This window comes from Pisolithus orientalis (assembly GCF_024613125.1).
Source record: "Pisolithus orientalis strain OTSU chromosome Unknown F5J12scaffold_195, whole genome shotgun sequence".
NCBI classification, from domain to species: Eukaryota; Fungi; Basidiomycota; class Agaricomycetes; order Boletales; family Pisolithaceae; genus Pisolithus; species Pisolithus orientalis.
In genome coordinates this window covers 15,452-38,047 of record NW_026260976.1, presented here as the reverse complement: position 1 = coordinate 38,047, position 22,596 = coordinate 15,452, and the positions used below count along the sequence as shown (strand labels likewise).

Below are 22,596 nucleotides of genomic sequence, written 5' to 3'. Positions count from 1 at the left end.
TCGTACTCATGGCTGTCTGTATGTGGTCTCCACGTTATGACTTAACTCCAATACCTAGGCCATATCCGCGTGGCCGTACGCGGGGCCTACTGGGACTGCTAATAGAACGTGGGCTTGATTACTCATTCAGTGCTCTGTTCAGAACATCTTCTCTGACCATGGGGACCGTTCAGTGTCAAACTTATGGGTCACATCGGGGGACATTTGGCTGGCAAATGCAGTTCGGCGTGTCTGATCACCAGACCGTTACTGATAGCGCCAAGAGGAAGGTGCAGGTCTAAACTGCAAGGCCTCCAGCTAGCTGGGTCAGTTCTACAGAATCCTGAGGACCGTATTGAATATAGCTACGTGCATCGGTGGGAAAACAGAGCAATAATCTATAAGGTAAATGGAAGAGGCAGGCTTGGCCATCCCACCAACGGTGACTTCTTACACTCGTTCTTCGTGGCGCTCAGGCAGCGATAGCTTTCCGCCTTGCAATCGGTTTCGACCGTTTGCGTTTTTTGCCCTCTGCGAATGCGTTTGCAACCTTGAGGTCACGACCAAGGACGTCGTCCTTCTTTACTTCGTAAATGCGAACCTTTTCCATATTGATCAGTTCGTCACTCCGAACCGGATAGACCCCAATACTTACTATCCAATTCTCCGACGTGAATGCTTCCTCTATTCATACGAGTGAGAAATTACCACGAAAGGAAGTCACCTGTCCACTGACCGAGATAGTCTAGGGTTGGTCCATTAAGAGGCATATTCTGTCCTCGTACGCGGTCAATAGCTTGTCCTCCGCCGAACAGCTGCGCAAAGCGGTAGTAGGTCATCTTGTACATCAAGCTTTCCTTCATCGTGGGAGAAGCCCGGTCGTCGACGCGGTATTCGCCATTGCTGAAGTAGTTTGGTTCTTGGATCTCGTCAGGCCACACCCCTTGTGCGATGCGCACCATCCAAAGGAACTTGTTCAAGTCGTCGCCGGAGTAGCCGATGAGACCGCCGAAGATAATGAGAACGTAATTCACATCGTGCTTGCGCAAGATAGGGTAGGCAACCTCCTCGGACGAGGACATGGCTTTACCGACGGTAGCAATGTGAGCTGAGATTAGTTGGTCAGTTCAACTTATAGCGAATGGCAAAATACGAATAGCCTACTGTTATTCCACGTGTTATTGTCGACCAACGTTGTGCGATTCGCCATGCCTGCAATCTGGTATCCATAGTCCCACCAGCTCATCACAACAGCATCTTCCGCAGTATTCTGTCTCAACCAGTAGTACGCCTCTCTGAAATCGTCAATGATATGTTGGCTCCCATCGGGTCCGCTAGACGCAAGGACAACGGAAGGTGAAGAGTAAGCGTTCGAAGTCACCCAGGTGCAATGAACCACAAAGAATAGAAGGAGACCAAGGGTATTCACGAGTACGGCAATGCGTCCATCGAGGCCAAAGATACCCTTGGTTGCCTTGACACTACCGGTCGAACCCCCTGGTGCTGAAGTAGCACTAGCAACTAGTTCGCCACGAGCAGTACCAGGGGTAGCCGGGGCTTCCTTGTCCTTGAGCTTTTTTGCCTTCTTCGGAGTGACAGATACGTTCGTTGAAGAGGGAGTGTCGTTAATTGGCTCAGCCTTTTCGTTGACTGTGGGGTCGGTTGGGTCCAGGTAGATATCGAGCAGAGACGATAAAGCCACGGCAGAGGTTACACAGACCACAGGTGTGAGCGCTAACATGAGACGGACCATGACGCCCGCAAAGTAACTCGCCATCACTGCGTATATAATGACAAAGACGTGCTCGTCTCGGAGAGCACGGAAACACATCACGACACCGGCGGGGAACACCCATATGAGGAAATGGAGGTCCATGAAAAACGATGGCCACGCTGTAGGCTGGTGCTCGGAGACGGAGGCAATGATAGGGATATACCTGTATTGAGTAAGAGGGTTAGAAACGACAGCAACGAACCAGGGGATGCTGCACGAACTTCTTGGCATAGCCAGTGTCCCACAAGGAGTAGAAACGGCCCGTCCAAGGCGCAATCCAACCTTTGTAGGTGAGGCCGACGATAGCTAGGAACCCGAGGACTCCTGTAGACACGACTGCGACTAAGAGCAGATTTTGGAACTGTTTAGATGAAACGTGAGCGCGGACCAGCTGCGCGAATGCGACGATTTGCAGAAGGCCAAAGACACCTGGAAGAAACCAGCGTAAGACATATCATGCTACCATGCACCAATCGCAGTTACCTAGAGCCGCCATATGTTCGCTAGTCCGTACCGGCTGGAAACCGACGAAGGGGACTTGCATACTTGCGAGCGTTCCGATGGCATACCATGACGAGTATGCAACATAGAGGCGGCTGGTGAAACGACCCATAAACAAGAGGACCAGCGCGTGGAGAGGTATCATGTTCGTTATAAATACATAGCCACCTAAGAACAATAGCTCATATCATGAATGCAAGAGGAGATGCAATGAGCTACGAACCCCATGCAGCAACCATGTAGAAGTAGAACAGAGCGGCAATTGTCCCAAAGAACGCGCTGCCTTGCTTCAGGGCCTTGATCCAGCTGAAGAAAGTGAACATAAGGAGAAAGATGGCGATTGCTTCATTGTCGTATGACCCTGCAACGGAACGCGAGATATAGCCAGGCACGATGCCAATGAAAGCAGCGGCCAGAAGACCAGCACTATCGTCCTTCAATTCCTTGGTGAACCTGAAACGTATCTCAGACGCATTGTATGATTTACTCAGGTGGAATACGTACATATATGTAGCCCATGCTGTCAAGGCACTGAAGCCTGGTGCAAGAAGGACACATATGTTACGGATGTCGACTGGTAGGTGGAGGGCGTGAAGGATGTTGTAAATCACACCGCTAGTTGCCATGAGACCTGGGTAGATGGTACCACCGACCACACGACCCAGAGGATACCATGCTGTGGGGTCGAACCAATTCCAGAATTCCTTTTTGGAGTGAGAGTATCTCAGCGGAGTTGAAGGACTCGACGCAAAACACGCTCACGTAGAAGCCCTTCGATGCAAGAACCCTGGTAGCACGGCTGGAGCCAGTTTGGGAGCTTGAACTGCGTGGAAGAATGACACGACACTCACTAATTGAACCATGGATCACTGGAGGCGGGAGGTGAGTTCGGATAATAAATAGACATGAATGAAAAACATACAACTCGTGAATGATACTCTCGAAATTGACGACAGCGAAGAGACGCGACGCAATGGCAGCGGCAGAGATGAGACCCAATGCTATAATGCGAAGTAGCGACGCAGTGTTCGCGACTGTCGCCGGGGAGATGTTTTCAGGGAGCGGGTAGGCAGTCGGCATGGCCGCTGCTCACTGTCAGACGCGACGTTGTAGTAGAGACGCTAGCATTCGGCTGGTCGACGTGTTCTCCGCAGTGTTGCTTATGTCATGACACTGCCACCCCACAGCAGTGAGGCCAGCCCCTGGCCAGCCTTCAAATTGCTGCAGTGCAGCTGGTATCTCAAGTGAATATACACTGCGGTCTCCTTGCGCCAGCCTCCAACAGTGGGCTGGGCCCCATACCCTTGCCAGCGGGATGTTCGGCTACCGCTACTAAAAAAACAACCCTGTGATATGGAGTTCTAGCTGGCCACCAGACGCTCTGAAGACCTAATTCGATATCTAGGGTGGTGATAGCCAGCATGGCCATGCGATGCATCTTCTCCAGTGCACCACCCTAGGCTGCCTCTGGATATCTAAGCGATGCTGGTGAACACGTGGAATCCGCTCTGGTAGGTAATTGACGTGCGGACGCCTCGAGGCACCGCACTCGTGTCCTCGTCATGTATCAATCTAAGGAGCCCATATAAAACGGCGTTGATTGCAATGTCATAAATCACTAACTCGGCTCTCTTGCCCCTTCTTCCTGAACGACGCACAGCAGCGACGATAATCGCCACGCACGAGTGCCTCGCGCCTCATAAACCCTGATCCCACCGCAGACTAAACGCTCCACCCATTCCTAACAACATAGCTTTGAACTACCATGCTGCCTATAACAGAATTCCAGTTCGCATTCTGTGGCATTGCAACTGTAGCGGCAACGCTCGGATACGCCTACACCCGAAAGGCCACTCATTCCCCCACATCGACAGAGAAGCCTGGAGCGTAAGTCAACGACAGCCAATGCGCCCTTGTCACGATGATGTACAGCGGCCGACAGCGACGTTGAAGCCGGCCCCCTGGAAGAAAGGTCTCTGAAGCGGAAGCTCGACGACTCCGATAATGGTGAGGCTTGCACAGACCAGCAGCAACGACCTATGAAACGGAGCAAGACTCCACCTACGGAACAGCGGGGCGAAGATGAGGACGTAAGTTTCCGTCGTTTGCAATCACACCGCCCCTCAGTTATCGCGATTCGAACCTTATCATGACTCACCCGAGTTAGGAATGGGAGGTGATTGTAGCTCCACCCACCTATGAAGAAGCAACCGCCCCACAGAAGACGGAAACACCGGAACATATTGCTTCACCCAGTCACAACGCTGAACCCACGCCAGCTCCCTGTGAAGTAAGACCGTAAATTCATGGTAGAGCATCGTTTTCATCAGATTTCCTCCTAGAAATCCCCAGATCGTACAGCAAATGATGGAACTTACGTTGAAAAGCAAGATATTGATTCGGGAAAGCCGTCGGAACCAGTACCGCACGCTCGCAACCCTAGTCCTCTCCCGAACGTTCCAAGTGCCGAGCCGGAAGCACCAACCACTCCGCCACCGAAACCTTCAAAGGTCCAAACCCCGACTTCCAACCCTTTTTCTGCATTCGCCAGCTCTAGTTCGCCCTTCACGACATACTCCAACCCTAACGGCACCCCTTTTGGGCTTGCGGGCCAGGGTGCAAAGACTACGCCAGCATGGCGACGCAAGAAAAGCGACTCGGAAATTACAAGTGATAATTCTACGCAGAAGCTCACAGGTTCTCCAAATGATATCTCCTCAGAGGTCACAGGAGAATCATCATTCACAGTGCTGCGGTCCACTCAAGCACCCGCAAAGCAACCGTCTTCCCGTGCGTTTTGTAGTCGATGGGGGATATCCACATCCTTACTAATGACCCCCACAAGACACGACTGGCGAAGAAGGTGAAGTAGTCACCTCCGATCTTAAGGGCATCAAACTCTTTATCAAGCGCGGACGAAAGGAATTCACGAGTGGGATGTATGGTCACGTTAAACTGCTCTCTTGCAAGGCAGACGCGTCTGCGAGCAAGGATGGGGACGAGAAGGAAGGCCAAACCGAAAACGCCGCCAATAATCGTACTCGACTACGTAAGTCACCCCACCTCGCAAGCCCCTGATGCGCCCGTTGAATCTCGCACTCTTGCGACCTGTTTGTACCCCCGCCCGCGATGGCGAAATCGTTAGTCTTTCGCCGAGACCCACTCGGACAGGTGTCGATGAACGTGGCGTTGCGCCCAGCGGTTCGATGTCACTTTGATGAGGCGGAGAGCATCCTTCGGGTCATCCTCAAGGAACAAATCATAGTAGATAAGGAGACGAAGGAAGATATTGTCATCTATGCCCTCAAGGTACGCAGCATGTCTGGCTTCAAGGTGATAAGGATTTTTATGACCATTCATTCAGCCTGGGAGGGCCTCCAAGCCAGACTTCCGTGCATTTGCAAAAGCAGTGTGCGAAAGTGAACAGCTGAAGGATACGCTGCCACCAGTAGAGAAGAGTGGCACCCAGGCCTCATAATTACCTTTGCACTTACCTTCATTTGGATTAATTGTCATCTCTAGTGTGACACGAGTCCATCTGGACGCTGGTCGTCGCTTGATAAGTGGAAGTTCCATCCGTCAGGCCCTTCAAATTCAGGATCCATAGGATGGGACGTTTTCGTTCCCGGGAACTTTCCACGGGAACATTGTAAAGTCGAGACACGTACTTACGTGGTTGTTTATGATCGGATGACCATAGTATTAATAACAAGCTATGTGCATATGTGAGCTGAAGAGAAAGATTAAATATGGCACGCTGAGATAGTGGTTCCAAACCTTGCCATCAAAGGTTTAACGTCTGTACCAGGTTTGCACCATCATGAATAATGTCAGCGTGGTGCGTTGGCAGTAAAGATACATTTAACTTCTGCCAGCGGACGGTAGGCATCCTTGGTTCGGTGGTGCCATCTGCCACTCCGGGGGCCTATTGGAACCACCCTGAATAGGTCGGTTTCCTCCAGTGCTGACAGGAAGTGGAGAAAGTAGACAAGACGGATAATCGTGGTGTTGATCTCAAAATCTTTAGCGGCTCAGGTCGGTCGCGTTCGAACCCAGAGCACAGGAGGTTCCCCAGGGGAAATGACCACAGCCCGTTAAACTGGCCAAGGGTAACCATAAATGACGTTATTCGTGGTCGCCCTCGGCCAGGTTAACATTAATGGTGGTCACAGTAGGAACGACTCGAGAGTAGTACGCCTGCACCGGCTAAGTCCGAATCAGTTCCATGCGAAACCAACCTTGCCATGCCCGTCACTGCCTACGCATGTATGTCGAGGACCTGAACAGTTCCAAACCAATCTCAACTCTTCAACACATAGGAACTCCTCTCATCTGCCTCTGCGGCATCCTCTGGGCCTGTTTGTGGTACGCGGACGTCACGTCGCGTGGAAGGTAACGTGGAAAACGGACGGAGATCGCCGAAGCGTAACACAGGAGTGTGACTGTGCTGCCTGAAGCATTTCATCGAACTTGGCAGGGAAATGCCCGTCGAGGCGGGTTCCTCGGATCGTGCGCAGCGAACGGAACTAGAGTTGGGCCCGATCATACTCGAGTCCTCTCTAGTGGGGGGGTCTGACAGCACTTGACGTTATTATCCGACGATGAGTTGCTTCAAATCTGTCGTAACCCGATAATCCGCCCTGTCATCGAGGCCACGGGTAATCTATTTGACGGTAAGAAAGTTAAACTGAATCGTCATTGTTCGTTGATTCGAAGGGTCGCACCCAGGGGACTTGAAATTTGAGTTTCTCATTCCAGTTGCCGAGTGTCGTGGCGCCGGATCGAAGGCTTTTGGGTTAGCAGCATTTATTCTCTGACCATCGGTTCCCCCGACAGTCGGTCACCATTTTCAAGGTCGGGCATTGAAATTGCAGCATCGCCAAGGTTTGAACCGACACCACGAGCTCTAAGCAGGGTTTTCTCAGTGGAAAATCTGCCGTGTTTTATTACTACGCGATGAAGGGATTTTGGATGACATGGAGCACCCAAAGTACCTTCACTGCGTATTGATTGTGTGGTGTCATCTCCTCCCAACTGGTAGTATACCTCAGCGAGGCGGGTGCCCGACCCTGGGATCGGAAGGCACTAACCCTCTGTGCTCCAGTCCGTGATTATGACCCTACAATTATGTCTTGCACGAGTACTCCATTTATCTTTCGACTTGACTTTCAACCAACCCTGACGCCGAACCTGACATTTAAAAGTACGCCGTTCCCCTCTTTCACTTTGGTTCTACAAATAACCGACTCCGAGCTGCAAATGAGTGGGCCCCACAAGCGAGCGCCGAATGTAATTACAATGTCAGTCGATCAACATATGTTGCGCCCATGTAAACTCCTCGCGGAAGGTTTGATGTCGTATTAATAGTAGGTTCTCTTCCTTGGCTGCACACTGGTGACACTGGCGACGTATGTGTCAGATCCTCCGGTAGTTGCGCTTTACGAGTGACGGAGCCAAGTCTTTGCGGTTAGTAACTAGGGGTCCGGTGGATTTTCTCGCGAAATTCCTTGATCGTGTGCGGGTTATTTGTTCTCCGTCTCATCCTATCTTCTTGGCTTTCTGATTCGTCCATCATGACATCGAACAACCCGAGGATTGCACAAGCGAGGGCCATGCAAAGGAGCATGGCAATATACGCGGACAACCCACTGACTTCTTTTGGTAAAGCTCGGAGCGGGAAGCATGCAAAGTTACACCGTCAGGTATCCACCCCGAGATCCAGTTTCCCGTTCAAGGAACCTATCCAATCAGAAGTTTGCTTTCCCCTCTTTGGTCTACGCTCATGTTCCTCGATTGCACACAACATGAAGTTGCGCTGAATTTGGATCTGTTGCCATGCGCCAGTCTGCAAATGCATATAAGCTACGTGGTGACCTACGGAAGGCAGTGGGCTGAAAGTAGACTCCCCCCTTCCTCTCCTTACTCGCCCTACTCATGAGTTCCGCACTGTTCGACCCCAGCCGGCTGCCCAGTTACAGGCATTCGCACATGCTACGTTTCCACCCCTACCCTAGAACCGGGCCTGGACGTAGGGAACCACTCAAGGTCAGTAACACCCTCATCCATGATTCTTGGGCTTACGATGTACATTCATACAGGTTCTCGATGAATCCGACGTTGAACAAGACGTGGATGAAAACCCTGGGCCAGGGAAAGGAGTATGTAGATATGTTCCCACAACCTTTTTTTCCATATAATTTCTTTGCACAGGATCCAGGGCAGTCAACGGACGAAGTGGAGGCCCTGATGCGAGCCCTCCATCTAGGTAACGAAGGACCCGATGAGGGCAAAGTTACAAGGTTCCAACGTATCAGTTTTACTAGTCAAGTCATCGTTAGTCCCATTTTTTTGACCCCTTCTTCATATATTGACACGCCTGAAAGGACCTTGCGCTCCTTGTCACTCGGAAGTCAACCTGAAGTTGGATCACTGTTAATACAGGTGGGGAAAGGGCACTAATGTAAATATGTACCCTTCTTCCCGCGGTACTATGGTACATACTGCAGCCCTAGGGGCAGTTACATACACAGCTCCATTCTAATGCTACACCAAGGACCGATATAACTGTGTGACTGGTGCACTATGATAAAAACCAGTAAATCTTCAGAGCTACGTGGTGCTCGGAGGTTTAGTTGTCCCACAGCTTTGTTCCAGCTCTTCCTCCTGTTTCTTTAATCTGGAAGTTGCAGCATCGAGTGCACGCCGTCGTCTATCTTCAATCGAATCAGTCAGAGGCGTGCTACTCCCCCCAAGGACATGCACAAGGGCTTCGCCCTCTTCATTGGAAGAGGGTTCATAGGTACCCCTGACGTCTACTAAATAATGTGTTCCATGAGCCTGAGCTGCTTCAAACTCGGCAACTTCTCTATTAAGTTTGGAATTTAACTCCTTGAACTGCGTATCATGAGTGAGCAATGGTATTCGAATCTATGGGAGAGCATTAACTGACGTTGTTATCGTGTTCGCCCCAGACATTATGAGCAAGTTCATGGCAAAGCACACGGCGGACTTCCAGGTACGGACGAAATCCATCGTATTCATCTGTTCGTATGCGTAATCTGATGGCTTGTCCTGCGCCAACGTTCAACCCTAAGAGGCCCGGGCTCTCGTGAGGCGCAAGTTCCGTAAGCAGACCGACAGAAAACTTGTGTTTCTGCATGATGTGTTGTAATGCAGGGTCGCTGGCCAACTTGGACAGACGCGCGAGTGCAGCTGGTGGGTCAGGAAGATGTCCCAAGGGTTCGAGCTTGTGAAACCTATACTGCGTAGCGGACGTGCTTGAAGAACCAGTGGAACGCAACTACCGAGTGCACGTCAACACAACGAAAAAAATCGTCGAGATCATAAGTCTTGCCTTGACTCGGGGTTTAAGCCCTCTCCCTCGCAGGATGCGTTCCTTCGTGTGATACTCGGTTTCGGTTTCATGGAGAGCCTCTAGCTCATGAGCGGTCGAGCCCAACATTTGAATTTTGATGCCATCCCTCAAACCAGCTTCGGCCAGGGTCACGCCTTCTTGGCTCGCACCGATCTTCTTGCCTCTGAAAAGTAGTTTCTGGGCTGACGGCGGAACTTGCGTCAGCTCCTCCAGCCTAGCATGCAGCGATGAGACAGGTGCATCTAAGGGAAGCGAGACTCTGTGAGTATTGCCGCGAAATGCGACCTCGAACGAGGTATCCGACATCGAGGGGACGAGTAATGGGGTGGAGGCGCTAGTAGACAGACCAGTCACATCGATAGCAATTTACTCCAAGAATATACAGAGCTTGTGTGCAGAAGTGCAAATGTCCAACAGTCTAAACAACCAACTAGAACCAATCAGAAGACTGCAGGAGCATAAATAGTTCGCCAGAGGTACTACAAGTGATCAAACAAAGTAGAAGATAGAGCATGCCCAAACAAGTGTCTAGGTGAGTCACATCAAGGCAAAGCGAAAAGACAGATCATGAAAGCAAAGAAGTGGGGAATGTGACGTTGTACCTATATAGCAAGTAGCAGAGATGGAAAGGAAAGGATGTTATAGCTCAGTGACACAACACCAAGGAGATCTACTTATCACCATGTTCAGGAGAGCGCTTCTGATTTCCATCTTCTTTACTTGAAGAGCCATCGATATTATCCGCCCCACCACTGCTAGCAGGGGCAAAGAGGTTCTTGAGGAATTGCGGTGTATCAACATGTGGTAACTTGACCTCGGGAAGATGGACCTTGGGCAGACGGACTTCGGGCAGGCGGACCTCGGGCAGGCGGACTTCGGGTAGACGGACTTCAGGCAGACGGAATTCGGGCAGACGGACCTCGGGCAGACGGACCTCGGGCAGACGGACTTCGGGCAGACGGACTTCGGGCAGACGGACCTCGGGCAGACGGACTTCGGGAAGACGGACCTCGGGAAGACGGACTTCGGGAAGACGGACCTCGGGAAGACGGACCTCAGGAAGACGGACCTCGGAAAGACTGGCTTGGGCTGATTTGAGTCCGTCTGAGGCAGAATTAAACAAGTCCTCTATCTGTTTGGTGGTCTTCCTGCGAAGCTCTGCACAGCATAAGCAAACCCGAAGTCATCGAAATAGAGGTCCAGGTGACCTTTGATTTTATAATTTGCGTAGCTGATCCCAGCGGCTCCCACGACAATACATGCGACGGACACCCCCAACCCCCAGACGATGGGCTTGGGAATAGACGAATACGAGGCTGCACGATTATATAGATGAGGAGGCCGATAGCGTGACTTGACGCCCGTTGAGGAAGTGAACAGCGTCCGGTATTGCCTATGCAGCACTAGCGTTCTGCGAGATTGGGCTGGCATCGACGTAAGGGGATGTACGACAGTCTCTCTGAGCGACACAATAATATTGTGTCGCGCCGGGGCGTACATGTTGGCCGACGCTGCCAATCCAGAACTAGAATGAGATCGATTGGACCCGGAGCCTAAACCTGTTGCCATATTTGTCGATATTCCCCCGTTGCCTCCAGCTATTACTGAGTACTAGGAACGACTCGCACCCCCTGTTTACACTGCTTGCAACGCTGTTTTCGGCGTCCTGCATTCATGGCACGGGGCGTGAAACTGCCAGAGCAAGCCAAGTTACCCAAAGTCTCCTTCGAAATCGTCCAGAATGACGACTCCACACAACCAGCCGGAGTCCATGATCTGCAAGCGAGGTCATATGGCTGTACGTCCTCCTGTTATCGACCTTCTTCGTATGACGTGCATCTAACCATGCACCAGACAACGACTTCTCGGAGTTTCAGAAACCAGATCATTACATTCGCTATATAGGTGAGTCAACCCCATCGACGCCTGCCTCCAGCGGACCTCAACATACAGTAGAGCCCTTGGAGAGAGACTTGGCCACCCAGGTGGAATATGATATGGACGAACAAGGCAAGTCTGGTTTCGTTCGCGAGCTGCACTGTGTTCGACGCCTTCAACAGACCAGGAGTGGCTTGACGCAGTCAACGTCGAACGCAAGAAGGACCAACTGAACTTGGTCACATACGAGACTTTTGAGATCATCATGGATCGTCTAGAGAAGGAATACTTTGATTTGGCAAGTCTCATTCGTGTCTCGCGTCTCGTGCCCAGCAACATGCGAACTCCTCCTGCAGACCAAGAATATCCCAAAACCAGACTACGCTATGCCCTCCGAGGACTCAACCTGCGCTGTCTGTGACGATCCGGAAGGAGAGAATAGCAACGCAATTGTTTTCTGTGATGGTTGTAACTTGGCTGTACACCAAGGTACGTCCACACGTCCAAGGTTCTTGGTTATCATGTAACATTACCCAGATTGTTATGGTGTTCCATACATTCCGGAGGGTCAGTGGCTCTGCCGCAAATGTACGGTGTCGCCCGAAAATCCTGTCGTAAGATTCTCCCGGAGTCCTCATGACCTGTTTCATCACCGGATTTCGCACAGTCCTGTATATTCTGTCCAAACGAGGGGGGCGCATTCAAGCAAACGGTTCTTGGGGACTGGGCTCATCTTCTCTGTGCCATTTGGATTCCAGAGACTCGTGTTGCCAACGAAGTCTTCATGGAACCGATATCCGGTTCCGAAAGGATTCCCAAACAGAGATGGAAGTTAGTAAGTTCCTCATTCCTTCTCTCTAACGCAGTGAACATACCGCTTGCTTACCCATCCAGAAATGTTCAATATGTGGCATTCGCGAGGGAGCGTGCATTCAGTGTACAAAATCGTCATGCTTTCTCGCATTTCATGCTACCTGTGCGAGAAAAGAAAAATTACTCATGCCAATGAAAAGCATGCAAGGTTCTGAACCTGTCACGCTGACATGTTACTGCGAGAAACACCTCTCTGTAAGAGATTCCTTCGTGTGTATGTTATCCACCCGCTAAGCATATGCCGATGCTGCAGAAAGAGCAGGTAGAGGCTAGACTGAAAGCTTTGGCCGCGGATGGCGTCATGTCAAGTCCAAACTCCAAGCTCTCAAAGTCTGCGAGAGCGTACGCAAAGACGTACAAGACCGGACCACCTTTGGTCCCACAAATCATCGTTGATCGCATTCTAAACTACATTACCAAAATCATTATCCGAAAGAAGTCTGAGTTCGTATGCATGGTATGTAAGTACTGGAGCTTGAAACGAGAGGCAAGGCGGGGAGCCCCACTTCTAAAGCGGCTCCATCTCGAGCCTTGGACTGCTTCCAATGTTGGGAAAGTGCAGACAGAAGAGGAAAAGGCTTTGAAACTCGAGGTACGCTGGTATGACGTTATCAGCCTTGACTAGCTAACATCTATTCAGCACTTGAGACGAGTCCGAAAGGACCTTGAAACGCTTCGCGAGCTTACTCTGCTGAGTCGCAAGCGGGAGAGTCGTAAGCTTGCGCAATTAGAATCGATCCACAGGGTACTAGAGGTCATTCTGTTCCCGCACGAGGCGCCGATGCGCCTAGCGTTTGAGAAAATCCTTGCGTGAGTTCGTCGGTTTTGTCATTCTATTACTCCTCACTTTCGTGTAGGCTCGATCGCAATGGTCTGTTTAAGCACCCCGTGTCAAAGATAGAGGTCCCTGATTATCATGACGTCGTAAAGAATCCTATGAGTTGGGATATCATTGACGCGAAATTAGATCACCACGAGTACTGGGATTTGGGTGCATTTAAGGTCGGAAATCTCCAAACGACGTCCAGTGATCGCAGAGTTGACAGTCCTTCGCAGAACGATGTCGAGTTAGTCTTGTCAAATGCTACCTTGTATAACAAGCCTGGTACACCCTTCTACAAGACCGCTCAGCGCATGCAAACTGGTATTCAGCCCATCTTAGCTGATCTTTCTTCAACCCTTCATCGGGACTCCGTGGTTGACACCACTGTTCCTGATCCTCAGACGCTCGATGTGCCCATGGGTGATCTTGAGCCCCCATTGGAACTGCTTGAACTCCTAGGGTCTTCGGAAGCAATTCAGAATGACTATCAATTCATCCTAAAAACTGATCCCCTCTCTTCCCTGTTCAACTTTGAGCTCGGCCAGCTCAAACCGCCGCCGCCGCCACCACCACCAAAGCCGAAGGCACCAAAGAAAGCGGCGGCCAGAGTACCCAAAGTCAGAGAACCAAATGCTTTGGACATATCACCTGGTTTCCGCGCGCCGCGCACCCGTCGCGCCCATGCTGTGCTAGCAGCTTTTGAGGCAGAGGCGGCGGGCAGTGTTGTTGACGCAGAAATCCATGATGCAACGGTACAGAAACCCGTGAAAGGGCGGCGTGTACCTACCGCTGCACAGATCCCGTTAGTCGTTCCACAAGTAGTCGAAGATGTGGATAATCAGGGTTCCTTCAAGATGTTTGACGCTGGGTGGATTCTCCCGAGTGGCCAGAAGCGAGGTGGGCGGCAAATGCTGGACAGGTCTTCGCAACCACCACCGAAAAAGCGTGCGCGGATAGGTGAGTTCCATAGCGTTGTGCACGACGTACATTCTTCACGTTCTCGTGTTCCAGATCGCGGAACATCGCACGTTTCAACGCTCAGCAGGACTACGTCAGAGCATCATGTCGTCCAGGACATCGCACCCTCCGAACCAATCGCTGGTCCTTCGGCATTATCTACCGAACAAATGACTGAGACGGGACCTTCAGTCGTAGAAGCGACAGTCCAGGAAGCAGAAATGACCCAAGAAGAACTAGAAGCTCGCATTGCATCGATACGAGTTGAACCGCATACGAAGGTTATCACTGAACGCGGGAGGATTGTTATCGAGGAATTGGATACTCCGGCGACTCGCAGAGAAAAGGCACAGCGGAGGAAAGCGGAAAAGGCCGCGGCTATTCTTGCGGCACAGCAAGCGCTCAACGCTTCAGAGCCCAGCCATGAAGACTCGGATCTATCGTCTCTAAGTGAACTGGAAAGTGAGGATGGAGGTGACGGTGATACAAAAAGCGCTGAGCAGCAATCGAATCCCACGCAGTTGCCTCAGCCTGTACAGGCTGTAATTCCACCCACGGTACCCACCCGCCGTGAACCGGGCACCATCATTCTTGAGGATGGTAAGATGCTGGAGGGTGGAACTCTTGGTACGTTGTTAGCAGGTGATACGGTACCCGTACTGATTGTGTTGATGTAGTTTGGGCGAAAGCTAGTGCGTGTCAATTCCCTATTCACCAGGGCTTCGCTGATTCTCTTCTTAGGCACTTATCCATGGTGGCCGGCAGTAGTGTACGAGCCTGATGACGAACGAATACCCAAAGTCGTGAAGAAGCAGCGAGATACAATGCGCCGAACTGAGAGCGGTCCACTACACCTCGTTCAATTCTTTGACAAATCATCTCAATGGTAATCCATGCATTGTCCCGTGTTACGCGATTGTGATCACTGGTGTTTTTGTAGGCAATGGGCTGAACTCAGCAAATTGTTACTCTTGGGCGAAAACCAAGGTAAGATTACTTCAACTCCATGGGCAATGTATGACTGATTCTCGGGCTAAGAACTGGACTCAGAACTGTTGGCGCCACAGTCACGTCGTCAACGTTGGAAGACAAGTAGCATCAGGAAGGACTGTCGGGACGCATACCAGTACGCGCTCTCTGTTTTCTCATTATTTCTCTCATTTTACCTCCCAGACGAGCAATAGCAGAAATGGAGACAGAAACAGACATGGGTGCAGAGGTGGAAGGCGGAGAAATGGAACCAATAGCGACGGACAATCCCGTCCCTGGGCCTGCTGTCCCAGAGGATAGTGAAGAACCCATCATTCAATCACAACCTGAATCCATGAATGTTGAGGGAACCTTGTAATATTTATGTATGATATACTGTATTTCATCTATCTACTCTTTTGTACTAGAACTGAGGAAGTGATTCGTTGAGCCCAGATGACCTGCACTTCACCTCGAGGACTGACGTCCTCCGGCCTCTGCTTGGAGTCGTGTTCGCAATGACATATTGATTACATTGGCTCAAAAGCCCGAGACAACAGGTAGAGCTAATATCATGAGGTAGATGGTAACTATTTTCTGTTTAGTATCCTACAAACGATCATTCACTGGAGTACAAATGGACAGGAGACATCTTGAATATTTTGGATTACTTCGGATGGCTTCACAACAAGAGAAGAGACATCAATCCAAGTCCGACAATCTGGATCGCAGTGGCTGCCCAAAATTGACCTGCAGGAGGTGCACCAGGACCAGGAGGTCTCCGCGTCCTAGATTACCAAATATGAAATCATGCATCAATGTGGAGGTAGTGAAACGAAGACATACGTGGTAGGCCGTGTCCTGGAACCACTGGGAGTAGCGTTATCAGGGGCGTCGAGCCGCACAGAGGTCGCCGTTTGAAGACTTTCGATCATAGCGCGACGAATTGTCTCACGACCGAAGTCGACACCAACTGGAACGATGACGTGGAATATTCTGTGAGAAGAAAGTTTGTAGCCTATCGGGGCACAGGCATGAAACGCGGAGCAGCGCACGTGTCGTCATTCCATTGTCCTTGAATATTTGCTACCCTGACCCCATTTTGGTCGTGATAGGTCCCTTGGAGGTCAATACGAACCCTAGTGATAACGGGGTCAATGGTAGAACACCTTCGAGTAGCCAGAAATCCCACCAGCCCGGACGCTCCCATCCAGCCTGAATCGATCGGGGGACATCAATACGCCAATCTCTCACAACCTCAGTTCGCAAAGTCGATGCTAGAGTACGTGCGGGCTGATCATTGATTCTATCGAAATCCAACTGACCAATGAGGCGCTCGACAATGACTCGGAGGACACGATTAGTCACTTGGGTGATCCGAGGATTGTCAGGGATGTGGGAAGGTTGGGCCTTGGCATTGCCCTTCCCCTTAGGAGTCTTTTTCGGGGCCCTCTTGACAATATGGTGAGAGCCCAGGCGCGGGCTCGTAATGTCAGTATCAAGGGCGATCGTGTCGTAGATAGAATCCCGATGGGACACGAGGGTCCAGCAGCATCGGCGATCTTCGTCCGTCATGAAGTCATTAGGATCACGGGAACCAGTTGTTCCTGGATCACTGAGATATTCGCCAGTGGAGACATTGACGAAAGCGAAGTATCGCTTGTGGCAAGGTACTGGCCTCCACTGATTACGGGTGTCAGTGGGAACGTTGTCGACAGCCTCAATCGCTCCATTCCGGTGGGACAGTACATTGTCGGACAATTTGTTGATGATAATGTAGACTTGTCGGTCATTCGCGTCAGTTCCGACTTGCTGGAAGATCCAGTGGCATCGGTAGGAGTTGAAAGCTCCGTCCGTCATGACAGGTTCACGGGGAACGTGGGTGGGCGCCATTCCTGTTCTCCCGTTGATGAGAGCGAACGATGGTACTGATTGCAACGACTTGAAGAGATGCTTAGAAATATGAAACAACACGGAACGTGAAAGACAGTCACCGCATTAATGAACCACTGGCGGTTCGCGTCTGTTGCTCCGCCAGGGAGCGCTTGAATGTTACCATTATTCCATGTGATGACATTCGAGGTGGATATATTGGTGATGCTGTAGTCTTCCCCACCAGCATCAAGGGCCCAGTAATATTTGTTGGAATTGGGATTGTTGTCCGCAGCAAGGGAAGACCCAGACGAATTGTACAGAGAGTTGCCTGTCTGGCGATTAATGATAGTGAAATAGGGATTGCGACCCTGTGTTAGAAAGCGCCATTGGACTGTATAATCAACCTCTCCCCGAGCACCGTCGGAAGCCGTGATGCTACCACCGGGTTGAGCCACGAACTTCCCCGAACCCCTACATTGCACAGCCTGTTGCGGGATAAGCACGTAAATATCTCAGAGGATATGGTACTTACGGTCCAAAAGAGAGAGGGTATAGGGCAGGGAACGAGGAGCCATTGGTAATGACCACCGAAAGTCGCTGCATCAGTTGCACCACGCGGATACCACACTTCTCGTCTCTTGTTGGCATAGAGGACTGTGTTATTCCGCGCACAGACAATGCTCACAGCGCTGTATGCGTGGAATGAAATATATATATTTACGCGTACCGCAGAATTGCTTACCCATTCATGTCAACGTCAGTTATTTTCCACCTCTGGTTGTTGCTTCCTCCTTCAGTCCATACTTTGATAGTCGTGTTATCATCACCAGAAAGATCAAGGACTCGATCTTCCAAATCCACGTGACGAATCCTGCAATAACCGTCATAGTCTTCCAAGCTCTCCAGATACCAAAGTTGGTCTCGAGACGGAAAATTGGTCTTGGAATTCAGGGAGGCGTCGTGGTTGGTACTAGCATTGTACTGAAGGCACAGTTGCGAGGAGATGTTAACAAGCCAATACATGGTTGGGAAGGTAGCGCGTTCAAAGCACCAGAGTTGATGCTGACCGCCGTGGAATTGCCAGGATTTTATAGGAAACCCGCCCCCATCCGTGGTTTGGTCCAGGACAGTCCCAGTCTTCCGGTTGGTGATACGGTAGTAGGGAATCCTGCAATTCCATATCAGTCATTTCGGAAGTCTGAGAGACGAATAAGGTGAAATACTTGTTGTCGTCGCTGACCCAGACGACTTGCCAATGCTGGGAGCTCGCCCTCTCACCGGTGTACGCGTACGACTTAACAATTACAGAGGCACCATTGTTGGGGCTTTCGTCTTGGATATCCAGCACGGTACCCGTATCATAGTTACGGAAGATGAAGGACTCGCCATCCTGAACTTGCTCTACAAGCCAGAGCTGCGGACGAGTCAATTTGGGGCTTAAAAGCCCAATCGGCTTGGAACCGCGTTCGCTGCCATGAACATAGGGGTTGTTACCGATATCAATAAACTTGCTCGACAGTGACTTGTTCCGGATCCAGTAGATTCCTTCGCCTCCAAACATTGTTCGATGACTGTGGGTGGAACAAAAAAATGTAGTTAGAGATCAGGGCAGAGAATTGTACGTACTGTCCTGTAGCGTTTCGGAACTCAAACGATGGCGAGAAATGCACAAGTCAGAGGGAGCCAAGCGGTGAAGCGCACCCTTTTTATCTGTCCCAGCAGTCGGCACCATTGCGATGGACTTCTCGAATGCATGACTTGGAATTTACACCGTGAACTTGGCTCGGCTTTGGCACCTGATGAACACCCCATTTCACGTTTTTTCAAACTACAAACTTTGGGGTGCTTCAGGGACCCATTAGATACCAGGGAGCAGGTGTATGTGCCGTTGTTGCCATATCGGGGGCTTCTGATGGAAATTCTGCTTGCCAGACTCGTACATTAGCTTGTAACAGCTCACAAACCAAGAGCTCCCCGAGGCAGGAATGGATGGAATTGAAATCAAGAAGGCGCCGCCTGACCAGTATCCGCGCTCACCGAGGGACTGGAAGAAATTGTTAGCTACTATCCGAAAAAAAGGGCATGTCAGCCTCGCTACAGTAAGGTTCTTCTCAAACGAAATCGCGGCACTGACCGTTGCGGACGTGTCTGCCGACCGCTTCTAAGATAGAAAGCAACCCTCATCCGTTCTTTTCTCCGAAAAGTCGACACCTTCCCGCCACTTGAGCCCTTGGTGGAACGGGGGCTGAAGGAATGCCCTAGGCTTTGACGTCAGGAGTCCCCTCGCTCTTTCCCGAGTCCTGGTAGGTTTGCGCTCAAGTTGAATGTTCGAACTCCAGCTCAGTGGATGATGTACGGGTTTGTTATGCAACGCTGGAGTCCAAATTAGAAGGTCAGCGAACATTTCCAATACCGATGAGACTTTGAACATTCACCGCGTCTATCAGCCTCTAACCCCCTCAGAACCCTCGAACTTTCCTTGAACTACAATGAAATCCGCCGAGATCGTGACGAGGCCTTTTTCAGTTGAAAGGTGTGTGAAAAGACACACCTATGTGACTGTTTGAGCAATCTATGCCAATCAACAAGCACAAGGGTCATTAATGTCATTAGGGTCATCGCATAATCCGACGACGGTCACCAGCTCAATCGTAAGTATTTCACAGGCCGACCAATGAGTTCAGCATGTTGGCGCGGTCAACTGGTGTACCAGTTATCTCCGAAGGCTTGCATATCCATGTTTTGTGTAATCTTTTGTTATTTCTCCTGCTGACCGTTCCTCCATGCACAAGGCCCTTCGTCTTCCATCTAAAAATACGGCAAAACTGAAAAGCCAACTCCTCTCCTCAGTCTGATAATCACTGACTAGAAGTATGTACGACGTCATATACCTTTTACTCTCTGCAACTTACAGCGCCAATTGTTCGGACCTACCGTATTGCACATAGGTCCGCTTTGGATCGTCCCACTCGCATCCCACTTTCGCCAACCTGCCACGGAAGCAATGAGCACCAGAACATCGTGACGTTATATCCATAACCGACTATTTCATAGCGCGGCGGAGTGGAAGAGATGAACACGCCCTCCGGGATCATTACATGCAAGAAAGGCGATCGATTAATCGATTATTTCTCATCGCAAAAATTGCATGATCGTGTAGGTCTGCCTTTGGGCTCATCTGACCATGGACAGGTAAGTTATCAGCACTTCAGAGGATGGGGTGATATCGATAATCAACATATTTCATAGCCCGGCACCTAAGCCCGATGGAGTGGGACTTATGAACACCCCCGATCATTACATGTACGAAAGACGCTCGGTTATTGCCACCGCAAAAATTTGTATGATCACGCATGTCTGGAACAACCATGTTTGGGCTCGCCGGACCATGGACAAGTAAGCCAACACTTCTGACCAAATATTCATGTGCCAATAGCATGGCGAACACAGGTGGAACAGCACTCGCCAATCTGGGACAACCCTTGCTGGACTCATTAGATCCTGGTTCGGAGAGTTCTACTCCTCAACTTACACCAAAAGGATCATCGGGTGTCCGCCATGTACGCACTTCGATTGGAAAGCTAATTCTGATGTTTGCGAGTGTACTCATACCTGTAGACACGGCGAGCCAAGCCCTTGGAAAGTTGTGCAGGTGACTGCCGAGAGACCGCGCAGTCACCACAAACAACTGCTACATAGTTTGTTATTGAGGGTTACAGAGGCGAGTTTGATGGTCCCCTGAAATTCTCTGCTCCACCATCTCTGGCAACGTGCCAGATAACATCATCGTGGCTGTAACAACCTGCCGTTCGAGCGAAAGTCAGGTGCATTTCGTATTCCAGTCTGAAACTGACAAAAAACTTGTGCCTGGATGATTCTTTAGGGGGCAGAGGTCTATTGTAACCTCATTGGACGTACTCATTTTCCATCATACTTTTACTGCCGCAACGATAAAATGCAACATTTACAGTCAGCTACCAGCATAGGAGCTTTGACGTACAAGACCAGATTGGGCACCCTCGCATGGGCACCCTCCACGCCTTGCTGACAACTACCATATTTTGTATTACACCAGAAGTTCTGGGGCTTTCAGATCTTCAGATTTGGAGGGCCAAATGTAACTTCACATCTGGGGTCTGCAGTACCTCACATGTGTGCAAACTTAAGTTGGACACAACCCCACATTGACAGTAAAATAAGACTTCGCAGTCACCAGGCCACGGACATCCGATGATCCTTGTTGTGTAAGTTCAGGAGTAGAACTCTTTGAACCAGTCCAGCAACGGTGTCCCAGATTGGTAGGTCTATTCCAGCAGTGATTCTTCATGCTATTGGCACACGAATATTTGGTCTGAAGTGTTGGCCTACTTGTCCATGGCCCGACGAGCCCAAACGTGGTTGTTCGACATGTGTGATCATGCAAATTTTGCGGTGGCAATAACCGAGCGCCTTTCGTACGGGGGTATAAAATATGTTGATTATCGACATCATCCCTATGACGCTATGACGCTGCATCTGTAACATTAAACAAACAAAAATAAAACAGCTGAATGCGCGACTTTTGCAGCACTGCTCCTGCGCAACTTTTTATACTACCCCTGCATAATTTTTAACACAGCCACCTTGTACCACTTTGCACTAGCTAGGAGGGCAGATAAAATAGATAAACGTAGGCAGGACGTGAACACAGTTCGTCGGCACCCTCCCCAGTCATCCCGCCCAATCCACGAGGCCGTGATGCCCCACAGGGCCCGCTCGAACGCTCGACCCCCTCCTCCGCCCCTCCCACCTGGTGGCGGGATTGCTCCTTCGGGAAATTCCCACGGCATCGCCACCTGCAAATTCATGTGACCGCGCTCCGCGCCACAAGTCATCACTGGCCTAGCGAATTTGGGCCCATTTCTTGGCAAAATACCCATTATTACATGGGTTATGTACAGTAGCATCGAAACGAGTCCCGAGGAATGGGCGAGGAGTGCGTGTTACTGCAAAAGTCGCGCAATCAGCTGTTTTATTTTTGTTTGTTTAATGTTACAGATGCAGCGTCATAATGTATGACTTATTGTCGGGCTAAGAACTGGACTCAGAACTGTTGGCGCCACAGTCACGTCGTCGACGTTGGGAGACGGGTAGCGTCGGGAAGGACTGTCGGGACGCGTACCGGTACGCGCTCTCTGTTTTCTTGTTATTCTTCTCATTTTGCCTCCTAGACGAGCGATAGCTGAAGTGGAGACAGAAGCAGACATGGGTGCAGAAGTGGAAGGCGGAGGAACAGAATTAATGACGGCGGATAATCCCGTCCCTGCTGCCCCAGAGGATAGTGGAGAACCCGTCATTCAATCACCTCGGCCTGAACCCATGAATGTATCGTACTTCATGTATCTGCTACATATTTTTTTCCCGGTGGGTTATGTTGCCATCATCTGTTCCGACAAGTACTTGTCCTTTACCCTATACGTGAATGTGACACATACCCAGTCGTGTTTCGCAGGGAGCTTTGGTGAGGATGGCGAACCTCGCATTGCAAGAGTCTATTGGTCCCATGCATGTTTTGTGTCTGTGCCCGGATCCGTGGCAGTAATTGAAAGCTAC

General features: G+C 50.5%; 2 protein-coding genes across 2 annotated transcripts; one reads left to right on the top strand and one right to left on the bottom strand.

The window, feature by feature from the left end:
* Nucleotides 1–15,811: 15,811 nt before the first annotated feature.
* On the bottom strand, nt 15,812–18,565 carry F5J12DRAFT_900110 (uncharacterized protein; the record flags this gene model as incomplete). Its single annotated transcript, XM_051748189.1, has 9 exons — nt 15,812–15,917; nt 15,976–16,125; nt 16,185–16,268; nt 16,322–17,070; nt 17,124–17,489; nt 17,537–17,658; nt 17,732–17,741; nt 17,809–18,172; nt 18,228–18,565. The coding sequence occupies 9 exons, from the start codon at nt 18,563–18,565 to the stop codon at nt 15,812–15,814; spliced, it is 2,289 nt and encodes a 762-aa protein (XP_051594071.1).
* A 1,623-nt stretch (nt 18,566–20,188) lies between these two features.
* On the top strand, nt 20,189–22,585 carry F5J12DRAFT_788144 (uncharacterized protein; the record flags this gene model as incomplete). The annotated part of the gene is made up of 13 exons (XM_051743720.1): nt 20,189–20,196; nt 20,254–20,400; nt 20,441–20,564; nt 20,623–20,656; nt 20,975–21,121; nt 21,221–21,248; nt 21,280–21,302; nt 21,362–21,466; nt 21,623–21,851; nt 21,945–21,979; nt 22,080–22,167; nt 22,215–22,407; nt 22,496–22,585. 13 exons carry the CDS (start codon nt 20,189–20,191, stop codon nt 22,583–22,585), a joined length of 1,251 nt encoding a protein of 416 aa, XP_051594070.1.
* Between the last annotated feature and the right edge of the window lie 11 nt (nt 22,586–22,596).